We start from the raw sequence: 13,026 nt of genomic DNA, 5'->3' as shown, positions 1-13,026 counted from the left end.
TTCCAAATCTAACGCTATACGAGGGAAGTCAATGATCAATATCGACCCGACGACTCGGGGCGCACCGATATTAAACGTGTCGACTTCGATTTGCTCAAGGGGAATTTTAAGGGTTGTAATTTTGTGTTACGAATAGTTACTGTGACTGTTTCGACAATTACTTAGGTGATGTGTATTTCTTTTTTCCTTTCCTTTATTGCACCCATACAGTAATTGTATGATTGTGTTAACTGATTTGCCAAATTAACAGCATTCTACACATGCATTAGGTAGATGCGAGTGCAGCATGGGTATTGTCATTTACAGCTAATTAGTAATAACATACAGGTTTCTCTTTTGCATTTATGCCGTCATACCCTTAATTAAATGCACAGAGATACGGTAAAATTGCATTGTGTTTTTTCTACGTCAATATGAAGGTTTCCTAATTTATTGTATATATCTGGGTATAATATGTTATCTTAGGGATGATCTTCAAATCGCGGGTGCAGAATTAAAGATGTAATAAATTTTATAGCAATTCGTGTATGGCCCCATATTTTGAAACATCGACATACACATTGTTAATTTATAATTGAACTTCTTGCAACACATTTTTTTCTTGTACATAAATATGTTACTGTTTATTTACAGAGTGCTTCATCTGGGGGCGAGTGACGTACGCTAGGTCAAGATTGTTTCATATTGCACTTGGCATTGAGAATTAATTACTTTATACTAATACCACTACATGTTCCTTTGTTTTGTTGTAATGTGGTAATTAACATAACAATAAATCAAAATATGCATTCATGTTATTACAGACAACTAATTTTGCTATAAAGTTTAATTTTAATTTGTTGCCTGGTTTTTTTCTTGGTCGGTTCTTTTTTTCCCAGCCTATTTTATTATTTACCTTGATTCTACAACAAACGAAAATTTACATATTTTGAAAAAAATGTATAACAATTTTATGGGTATATGCCAATTGTCTTTGATGACAACAGTAATATTATAGGGGAAAATGGGATTGATAGAAGATAATGTTCTAGATGATAATGAACATACAGTAAATAGATCTCCAAACAAAGAAAATAGTAATATCAAAATTAATAAGTTTTTACCATCCGCCCAAACTCTTGAATGCAAAGGAAAGAAAGATATTAAGTTTAAACCCTTCGTAATATCTTCTAGTGGCTTCAAAAAGGTGATAGAAGAAAAGGAAAAATGAAGAAATAAGAAGAACTTGACAAAATAAAAAGAAAACAAGAAAGGATAGAAAAACAAACGAATAAAAAACGAAAAAACACGGTTTCAGATAAAAACAGAAAGCAAGAAGAAAACAAGGAAAACAGAATTGCCAAGAAGGAAATTGCAAACTAATGAAAAACAGCAACAGAAAGAAACCTATAGTTAAGGAATAGACCAAAAAAATGATGTAGAAACAGAAAAACTTACAGAGCAAGAAGAACTGGAGGCATTTGGAGAACAATCAGAAATACACGACCAATATTTCAAATTTGGAAATACATTTTTTAAATCTCCTTTCAACAATGTTATCACGAGTCCGGGGTAGTCAAATCTAATAATGCCCATGTTAGGAAATGGTTTCAAATACCGCTAAAAGGAAGCAACAAATTAGTTTCGCATTTTAGGGGAAATAACAGTATTGAAAAAGGGAATATGCTTCATCTGTATTAAATATATAAATAGTGTTAAAATCGGCATTAAGTGTAAAACATGTACTAGAAGTTACCATGTATTTTGTCTTAAAACAAAAATTAGCGTATTTTCCTAAAAGTGAAAATCGCTTTTGACTGCACTTTGACGTCCGTGCGTCTGTCCGTCACACGTACTCCTTCTAAACCACTGAACCGATTTTGGCGATAGAGAACTCATTTTAAAGGGCCTGGTCCGAGGATTCCGTGTATACCAATATTTTTTGGTTTTGCGCATGCGCAGTGTCAAAAAATTTGGTTTAACGCATGTGCGATGCTAACTTTTTTATTTATGAAGATATTTAAATGAAACTTTATATGTAAACACTACGAATATAAGTAAAATTAATGACATTTTCAAAATGTTTTGCGCATGCGCATTGCCAACTTTCTTATTATGAAGGCATTTAAATGAAATTTTATACATAGGCATTTGGCATAAAGACAAATCTAACACCAGTTGCAAAATTTGGTTTTGCGCATGCGCAATGCCAACTCCTTTATTTACTGAAGCATTTAAATGATATTTAATACATAGGAACGTGGAATACACGCAAATCTAACACCAGTTTTAAAATTTGGTTTTACGCATGCGCAATGGCGACTTTCTTATTTATGAAAGCAGTTAAACGAAATATCATATGTAGGCACCTTGAATGAAACTAAAACTAATACCGGTTTCAAAATTACTGTTAACGCATGCTGTATGTTTTATTTATGAAGGTATTCAATGAAATTTCTAATGTAGACAATGCGCAATGCTATTTACGAAAGCATTAAATAAAGTTTCATATGTAAACACTCCGAATAAAAGTAAAACTAATGCCCATTTCAAAATTTGCATGTATTTGTATACGCTCCACTATTTTTCATTAAACTGTATAGACTTCGACGATAGGTGGCTCATTTGAAAGAGAATGGGGTAAGGATCTCGTGCCTAGCGGTAATTTTTCCTGGTCCTAGGATTAATATTATTAGGAGGAAAATACGCTCGTCATTTATGTTTGCATAATGACTTTTTAAACTTGTTGTTATTTTTGTGTACCTACCTTACACCTAAGGCCCACATAGCATTCGATATCTTATGTATATACCTTTTAAATCCAAAATGTACAGGGAATATCGTGTCCATCTTATGTATATACTATTGTACATTCATTATGGACATATGTATGTTATGTCCAGTATGGATATTCCATGAATACCTATATATTTTGGATGTGATATGGATGTTTATACACACACACATTGTATGTATCGTTTATGTATATTAAAAGTACACTTGATCTATATCTTATACCTCCTCACGAGGATCTTCTATGTATTCGTTTTGGATTAGATACATGCGTTTCCTGTATTACCGACGGTACAAACGTTAGCGTCTGATTTTCTGTGAATTATGGCGGTTAAGATAGTAGTGCTATTTCAAATGCAGTTCATTTTTCTAAAATCAGGAGTGAAATGAATTTGTTTTTCTAATTTGGACAGTGAAAGTAAGGAATTTTAGTGTTTGAATTTTGTTTGTGTAAGACCTAAAGTTACAAATATGTGTTAGGGAGGTAAAGACTGGATGGGAATTACTAAGGGCATGAATGGCAGGTATGTTAGTAACCTAATGTATAATCTGTTATTAACTGACGCTATTATAATGTTGAACAAGAACGCGATCAATGTGACTCAAAGAGTACAGTGTTGAATAAAACAAAAAAAATTTGTTAAGCAAATTTTCCATTGTATACTAGGAGACTTAATACAAAGAACTTGATTCAGTGAAAATAATTTATTTATGTAGGTATAGATGCTAGGAAGCTTCTCGAATGTTAGAAGAATCTCTATAAAACATCCATTCTGAATGTATACTGCATACATGGAATATCCGATTGAACATCTGTGCATATTATAGGAATGTTCATGGAATATCCACTTGTCAGTATACCAACATACAAAGCATGTCTGATGATGCATATACATGAATATACGCAAGACATCCAAAACGTATATACTATGTATTATGTGAAGTCTGCAAAACTTATATCCCTAGCACATACATCGGATATTTGCGTCAGTCATACTTCTCCACATATGGATATACAAAATCCCACGTAGAATGTCCATGTTGTATGCAATGTATATAGGTCTGCTATGTGGGGGGTTACTTAAATAGTTCTACTTTTCAAAATTACAGTACCTAAAAAAACATCTACCTACCTACTATCTACCTAATAACCTAAGAAAACCTATTTTTCCTCGGTGCGCCCATTACTGGAAAAAGGTAAGTGCCAACAACTGGCCAAGGGTGCCTATAGCTGGAACTTTGCTGATTTTTTACTTGTTAATAAATATCTATTAAAAGATGGAGTATATCGGGATAGTGGTTATAGTTGTTAAAAGTCAAGCCTTTAAGGACTACAAAAACATACTTCTAATTAAAATATATACAACATAAAGGCTTCATAACCTTTCTAAAATGTAGGAAACCTCAGTTGCCAATAATTGGAAAATTTACCTTAATCGTAATCAATTTAGTTACAATTTTTGCCAAGTTTGACGTTGCCTTTACAGAGTCTAGGTGCATGCTTGGAATTACAAAAGCTTCCTTTGTAAAGCTTCTCCTTTAATTTAGTTTTGCCCCATTCTGACATATTTATGGGGTCCTACAAGTGCAACTTTTGGAAACTATTTCAGCTTCAGTGTTTTTTTGTACAATACGTACCAGTCTACATCTCTAATTTAGCACTATACTAATGTGGCAAAGATTATCAGAAAGAGTTCCCATCGTTTAATGTACAAAATCTTTAACAATAAGACGTAGTGTTTGAACTTCCGCCACCTACGTTGAAATTCTCCAACTTCGAAAATCAATCAAATAAACAGCTCGCTGATTTGTAAATGAAGGACAAATTTAGCGTTTGACGTTAAGGAAGTCACAAGGGATAGACTCATTAAATTACGAATAATGACGTTATGCGTAGACGCGCACCGAAATGTCGTTTTACTATATTGATTACGCAAACGGAACATTTGATTCGCTCAAGAATTTAATGAAGGATTTTGTGCGAACGTCGTTTGACTAACTACTAGATTTTTTTAGCTCCAAAAGAAAGTAAGCAGTTCCGCTTTGTACATAACAAAAATCGCTTTAATAGTTTGTAGTCACTGACCGTTTTATCCTGTAGAAGTCCAATGCGACAGTCCAGCCTTACTGTGGATCCAACCCTAGCAGTTATATTATACGGCTCTTGTCCTTCCTCAAAGAATGGGCCCCAACGTGAATCGGGCAGGTGATAATGAGGCACGGGTAAACCACGACCGAAACTGTGACGTACGGGTTCGGTTCCTAACGTTGAACGCTGCATTCCTCTTGTTGTATCCACAGCCACGCTAGAAATTGTAGCGCCCGGGGCGGCTAGGGCTGCGGACGAGGATCGGGTCAAGTTTTCTGACGCGATTCTGGGCTGTGGAGAAACTTCCCCCAGTAAAAACGTTGTCGTCTCGTTGTCTGCAACAACAAAAACGAAACAATTTTAATCTGTTTTTAATTCCTACAGACGCCTTATGCACTTTACACTCGGGGCAGTATAAATAATTTTACATAATAACCTTAATGTATTTTCTGACAGCTTATTCCGCAAACTCGGTCAACTCGATGGTTTAAGCAAATTGCTACAGCAAAAAGTGAAATTATTTCCTACTTTTCTTTCGCGGCGCAGACTTAGTTTATTTTTAACGTCGTCCTGCAAAACAAAGCTGCTCGATTACTTCCGAAATGTATTGAATATTGTATGTGGGAAAGAAAATACTCCAGTCTAGTCTTAATTTTTGCGTTATAAACAGATGTTGCCGTTGATCTCGTCAGAAACAAAAGGACCGGCAAAACTTTACATGTCTTTTCTTACTGTTTTACAAAAACCGTAAAACAATTGAATTTAATTCAGTCTGCTCAAATGTATACTTCCAGAAAGCACAATGTTCACTTAGTTTTGTTTGTTTTTTGGAAATTAATTTGGTAAATGGAGGTCTTTACTCATTTTGAATACTAGATCTTCAAAGAATACTTCCAAACTTTGTAATGATACCAAAATTACGAAAAAGTTTTTTGGAAGTCAATGAAACTTGTCTTTTCTTATCCAATTTTTATCGCGTGTATTAAAGGAGTGGTACGCAATTTCTTAATTTTAGTAATGAAGAAATAAAATCTGGTGGAAAGTCTTCTCCTGACCTTAAAGGGAAGAAGAACGCAGGCAATGGAAATCCTTGTGGCCGTTGAAGTTACAAAAAGTAACTGTTGATGACAGCTGTTGAAACATGTTCGTTATTTTTATATTGAGGTTCATTGGGGTTTTTGCGTTATTTTTTGTCAATAAGAAGAAAATCGACCTGAATACATTGCTATGCTTTCAGTTTTAAATTTTTCCTCAAATTGTACATGTTACCGCGCGGAAAACTGAAAGATTTAGTTATTTTATTTATCGCCCGCCTGCGTGCGGGGTTTTATTTCCAAACAAGCATTGTAATCTCTTCTTTCTTTCAGGGAATTTGTTCTAATTGTTTGATGTGTTTCGGAATGAATTTGTGTCAGTCACTTAATTATGTGTAATTAAGTTTTAATTTTAATTTGATTTGAGCTAGTCGGACAGGTGTCTTGTGGGCGGTGTAGTGACTGAACGCCACTGCACACAACAATATAGATGGTCAAAAAAAAAGGATCAGAAGAAGACGTCCTAGAATGGATGGCGTTAGAAGCGGAATGTCTGACAGGAAACTATTAGATTTGGATTGGAAGAGAATAGATTTTCGCCTGTGAAACCCAAAAATCAAGATCTGAGCACCTGAAACAGCCATCAATGCTAGCTAGGAGTATATAACATAGGACATCTTGCCTTTAGAATTCAGCAAGAAAGGAAATGGTCACAGAACGACCGGAAACAGGCGATTTCTAATAGAAGTTGTCGCAAATCGACCGGAAAAAGACTTTGGTCTATGGAATCCAACAAAATGTATAACCATTAAGATTTGACTACCAGAAACAAAAACAGAGACACGAATTCCAGTAGTATATAACGCTAATACCGCATTACTTTTTCTTTAGGATTGAGCACCAAAGAATGTTGTCTTCGATACACCGAAAAAGGGCGATCTCTAGTCAATTCCAGTACCTAGTACATAACGTAAAAACCATTACATGCCGTCAAAGTTGAGCAAGAAAGGAAGTTGTCGTAGGCCGACCGGTTAAACGACGATTTCTAATAGATTGGTGGCTGGTAGAATCCAAAACATTTATACAATTAAGATCTGAGCACTAGTAAGAAATCAATATGAAGAGTATACCGCTGAGCCTTTGAAATTGAGCAAAAGCAAAAGATAGAACCATCAAGATTTGCGCACCACACATAGAGATAGAGCCTTCAATTCCAAGAGTACATATCACTGTGTAACGTTGTTTTCTTAACAATTGATATTCCAGATTTTTACTCTAATGTAGGTCTGATATTCTTACGTAACCCCGTTTAGTTAAGATATATGTTATTCCTGTAGTAGGTTTGGTATTACCTTAGCTTTTTGGTTTGCCGCTAGAGGCCATCCATTCTATCCCTTCTTTAATTTGCTCTTGTATTACTTTCGTGCAGAGACGATTTTTCCTTCACAGTGATTGCGTGCAAATTTTTGTCGATGCGCCATTTACTTTCTATTTGACTTATGTCTATCTTATTACCATATTTCTTTAGAGTACTTTCTCTCTATTTATGATGTGCTGTTGCTGTGCTTCAATGAATACGTTTTGCGGATTTATATTTGCAAATAATTAGTGTGAAGTATGTACCGTTATTAATTACATTATCCTTCGTACGTATTTTTTAGGGCTTTAGCTTCTCTCAAAGTTCTCCTAAGTTCTCATCGTTTTCTCTTTCAGATTACTTTTCTGTTATTATCTACCTGTAAATTACGTACGCAGAACCTGTATGACATCGCATTTTTTACCTAGCGCGATTGACATTGGCGACGTCACGTGAGACATTACTGTTACCTAATTCGAAAATGTAACTTGGAGATTTCAATATTGTTCCTATTTAACTGCAATGGTAACGACACTTTTTGGAGATTATACCTCTTGAAAATGCCGCCGATATCTTTGATTTTACGTACATCACCTTTTGTCGTTACCGACGACTCATCACCCGATTTCCTCGACGATTACTATTGTTCCTCCCAAAAATCATCCTGTTAGTTCGAATTTGAAATTACCAAGACATAGTCCGAGACAGACATCTACGATCTTTAGTTACGGTAGTTGTGTCAGAATTTGTTCATACTATCTTATTGACACTTTTAATTAATTAGATCATTGTTGTAGTTATTTGTGCATTGTATAAAACAGATTTCTTGAGATAACGTCACGTTTATGCATTTATACACCGATTTGTACGGACAATGCGTGGTCGAGTCAAAATCTCGCTTTTGTTTAGTTAACGTGAATTGAATTATTGAGTATTGATTACGGTTTTTGTATATGAGTACCCGATCAGTGTCAAACGTCAGACATTGCTATCGTAATACTATTGTGCCGCGCTATTCACTATCCCTCTTGTTTATTTGTGTTATTATCTGTTACAGATAAGGCAGAGAAGCGCATTTCTGCGGTCAAAAGGCCGTTATAACCAGAGTATCTTTTTGTTTTGTTTTCGACAACTCCTTGAGTTAGTAAATTTGTTTAATAGTCATTCAAAAATTATAGGTCCATTGTTTTGTATGGAAGCCTGTTTGTATATCGACCCTGACTGCGAGTTGACCCCCCTTTTGGCTAAAAATTGATTTGAATTTGACATTTTCAGATCTAGATATTACAGTGCCCTATTTGTATTATTATGAGATCAGTTATGAGATCACCATCGATTGTGACAGTATTTCTTGTTCTACACTACCAATTATATAATTTCCTTAGCGTATCAAGGCCAGAACAAGGATCTCTTAGTCTGTCTTGTTTCCCCCTTTCGGTAGGTAGGCCATCAACTCGAGGAGTAATACCGTCTAGATTAATTACTATGCGGCACAATCAGCTATGTTGTAGCATATTTTAAGCACTAAAGTAGGCGACACTAGTGCCGCCTAGTAAAGATTTTTTGTCGCCCAGTCATAGGTAAGGATACAGGTGGCAAAAACTTTTCAGCTATCTTTCAAGAGTGTCCTAGTGCGGCGACTGGGGCTCCCAAAAATCTTACACTGGGGTGGAGCCCCCAGTATGGCACACCGATGTTGGGTTCAGTGCCGCCTAGTGGAAGTTATTTAAAATACGCTTTCTTGTTTTACGTGTACCTTATACATATTTCCTTGTAACTTTACTAAACGTAACGTGTTGATCCGTGTATGATTATCCATCTAAAGGTAATAGACAAATGCTTCTTAGGGAAATGCTTCCTGAGGTAATGGTCCCATGTTCCTAAAATCCTTGCTCAAGAAAGGTTATTACAAATACTTACAAAGTGAAGTATTATTATTCGGAGAAACATTGTAATCTCGCACGTCTACTTTTATGTTCAATTTTCAATTTTGTCAAATCCAATTATGGTTTAGTGATGGTGTAACCTTTACAATACCCATTCCGTAAAATGTATTTATGTACAAAAGACCTCCAACAAGAAGTGCAAAAGGGAAAAGAACAAAAGAAATTTCGCATGAACCAAGAAACGTAGATTTAGTGTAGGGATTTAATGAGTTTTCCGAAACGGTAATCGCGAAAATATCTTTACCTTTTCGATACTCCTTTATTTATAGTGACATCGGATAGGGGTTTAATCTACTTTGATATTTAACTTTGACGCTTCCTTAAATGAGGGTATTTTAGTTTTCGGTCAATACAAGCTACCCGTCACGGTCCCGCTCTTTTGGGGTTGTCTGAAGGGGGCATTGAGGAATTTAGATTTAACAGAGGCTCCTTCTTGCATTGAGTTTTAAATAGAGAACCACTACACCTTCAAATTAAGCATGCTGCAAAACCCGCTGATTCATAGATTTAATCCGGTCTTCCGATTTTAATTACCTCGCGAATAAATTCCCGATTTATTAGACGGCAATTAAGCAAAAGAGTAAATGAGTATATTCCAATTATTCCGGAATTCAATTACGTTAAATGTGTTTAGCGCTCCCCGCTATTTTCTACGGTCATACCCACTTTTATAATAAACTACCGTGGAGGTAATGGCATTAAGCGTTGCACCTGTAAGCTCACTAAGCTTTAATACTAGAACTTCGCACCTGAGACCTAATTCAACTTCATCGACCCGGTTTATCTTCTAAACCTAAACATCTGAAAAACAATTGTTCCTGTGTTGTAGTTTTCACTCGAAACCTGTGCCACGGTGCAGAGTGTCGTGAAAATGCACATTACCAAAAAATATTTTGACAATGTATGAGACGAAACGAAATTTAATGAAAATGAAGCTCAAAGGTTCTAAAGCTTGAGTTTTATTAACTTTCCCATTTAATTCACTTCTATATAAAGTTGTATAAGATATATTATTTTTGTGAGATCAATATTTTAAGGCAAAAGTAAAATATCTCCCACGTGTGGGTGGTTGAGTGAGTTGTTGCCGGCCGTGCAATTATTTAAAACTCCTCGCAGATATCCGGATATATTACGAGAATGTATTATACCGCTCAGTGCCTTATTCTGCCAGTAGGTCATAGTGCCCACCCTAAACGAAAAATCTAAGGCCTCGTTGCTAACAATAAGAGTTAGGGGTTGAACTAGGGAGACATACGCAGAGGGCCGAATCAGAATGTGTTTCCTAAATAATCCGTCTTAACCATTCAGGATGTCGTCTCCCACGAAGCATTTGGTCTTTGGTTACGTTAATCGATGCCGTTTTTTAGAAACAGTAATTTTGGCTAGAATTTTGGTAAGCATTTACACATATACCGCTTTACAGCGAACAGAAACAAACGTCTGGAAATAACCACGTCTTTATTTTCAATAAAAAGTGTATGGGTTTTTATCTTTTGAGATAAGGTTAGACCGTGTGCGCGAGGATTATAAGCGAGGTTATCCTTTAGAAAAGTACGCACGTGACATTTTTCGGTGTGAGAATGTTTAGCATTTCGCATTATTGCACGAACGGTTACCTATTATCTTAGGTGCACTAATTTGTTGTTAAGCAAGTCGCAGAAAAGTGTTTTTAATTTGAGTGGAAACTCCCAACCAAGAACGTGGCTGCTCTTTATTCTTGTCAATCGCGTAATTAAGAACGCGTAGTTACCCAACGTTGTAAATAAATTGGTTATGAAGTAAGGATTCGCTACAGCCCAAATTTTAAGATGTCCATACCACAAAGCTTAATTATTTGACCGACATTTAATATCAACACATCGGAACATTGGTGTTTTATTCCAGATGCATAACGCGTATTATTTTCGCGCTGGTTTGTTTGGGTTTACAATACGTATGAACATTTTTGCTTTGCGTTCACCACGAAGTTAACGTTACCAGGGTAGTACAAAAGGTATACTGTACCATTTTCCCGGGGTGAGGGGGGATCAATTGTAACGTGAAGGGAATCTCATCCATGACAGTTACTGTAGTTTGTTGCATGGTATAAATTAGTGGTCGATTATTTTTAGTAATTTTCATATTCCTGGAGAAATCGACCTTGAGAACCATTTGTCTAAAAAAATTTTGTATTGTATTTCATGCATTGATAAGATAATAAAATAGTTTGTTTTACAACATTGTTTAAGATGAGAACCATTTGACTAAAAAATTTTTGTATTGTATTTCATTCATTGATAAGGTAATAAAATAGTTCATTTTACAACATTGGAATTTTGCTTAAAGTAATTTTGATATTCCTGGAGTAATCGACCTTGAGAACCATTTGACTAAAAAAATTTTGTAATGTATTTCATTCATTGATAAGGTAATAAAATAGTTCGTTTTACAACATTCGATACTCGATACGACTAGGAGGACAATTCGAATAAGGTAAAGCAGAATGGAATCGTGTATTATACAGTTGGATTAAACATTACGGAGCGCATGGCTGTGGAGTGTACGAAGCCTTCAGAATCTCTGTAAGACTAGGACAAAAAGAAATAGCGCTCCAAGCCGAGTTATATGCAATCCTGAGTTAATGGCGAGAAAACCGTACCAAAAGGAAAATCTTTATAGTTACAGATAGCAAACCAGCGATTGCAGCATTATGCATTCGTATGCTATAACAATTTTCATGCCAATTGATATTACCGATTCTACTTTCTTGACTAGGGCCTACTGGTACAAGGGCTTAGTGTTCTGGCTTTACCATAGTGATGTTTGGATTGATTTCTTTCTTTCTCTTTGATGTCTTGGTGACTCCATTGAACTGTTTTGCATTTAAACAATTTGAGCTTATTAAATTATTACGCAGTACTTTTCTTATTTTTTGAGGGCAAGTTTTGGGTTTTCTTTCGTTATTTCCTTTTATTATGTTGGATATTACGCATTACCCACGCAGTACGCGGATGATTTATCATCCTTATTTAGATCCGCCATTTTAACAAGCTTGACAGCGGTGAACAATGGAGTTTCTACATTACCGACTTGTGAAATTCTAACGAAATTACGCATGTGAATCTACTTCATTCTGACAGCATTAGCACTTAGATTTGTACTTGGAGACTTCGATATTTGTTCCACAGTTATAACCGCAAGCCGGCCCGTTGACTTTAACGATATCGTTACTTTATGATTACTACGGATATGCATTTCTGTCAGTTTGATTACATGTATCCTTCAGATTAGCTCTGTTATACCGATATTAGTACCGTTGCTTTGTAAGCAATTTTTTGAAGTTCCGATACTTCGTCCGTCGCCGATACCTACGATTCGTAGCTACGTTATTTGCTTACTCCGAAGACTCGGCTCATATTATCTTGGTTATGTTTTGAATTGATTAGATTGCATTGCTATTGAATAGAAATCTACTTTTTGTGAATCGTAAGGTATTGTTCTTGAATTTAACGTCCCTTTTATGCTGTCATACGCGGACTGTAAAAACTGTCGTAGACGACCAAATATTGCTTTTGTTACTGTGAATTATTGATTCTTTTTGAGTATTAATTACAGTTTTAGTATACGACTAGCCTCCGTGTCAGACGTTAGACATTGCTATTTCTCAATCATTTATGTGCAGCGCACTGACCCTTGTATTTGTTTGTTGTGTTATTATCTGTTACAGATTTGCAGCACGCGCTTTTCTGAGCTCAAACGGTTGCGAACGGATGTATTGGTCTCCTTTTACTAAAAATTAATTTAAATTCAGATATTGACATAGCAGGCCTATATATTACAGTGACCTAT

At 35.6% G+C, this 13,026-nt stretch overlaps 1 protein-coding gene across 1 annotated transcript in view; it reads right to left on the bottom strand.

Annotated features, from left to right (window-relative positions):
* Window positions 1-13,026, bottom strand: part of LOC116165782 — a 199,726-nt gene that overhangs the window by 148,840 nt on the left and 37,860 nt on the right. The window contains exon 2 of the mRNA XM_031480460.1: window positions 4,859-5,196. Coding sequence (XP_031336320.1) covers window positions 4,859-5,196 — 338 coding nt within the window. The remainder of the gene's footprint in view (window positions 1-4,858; window positions 5,197-13,026) is intronic.

This window comes from Photinus pyralis, unplaced genomic scaffold, assembly GCF_008802855.1.
Source record: "Photinus pyralis isolate 1611_PpyrPB1 unplaced genomic scaffold, Ppyr1.3 Ppyr1.4_LG3a, whole genome shotgun sequence".
Classification (NCBI taxonomy): domain Eukaryota; kingdom Metazoa; phylum Arthropoda; class Insecta; order Coleoptera; family Lampyridae; genus Photinus; species Photinus pyralis.
The sequence above is the reverse complement of the archived record's forward strand: the minus strand, read 5'-3'. Positions and strand labels throughout refer to the sequence as shown.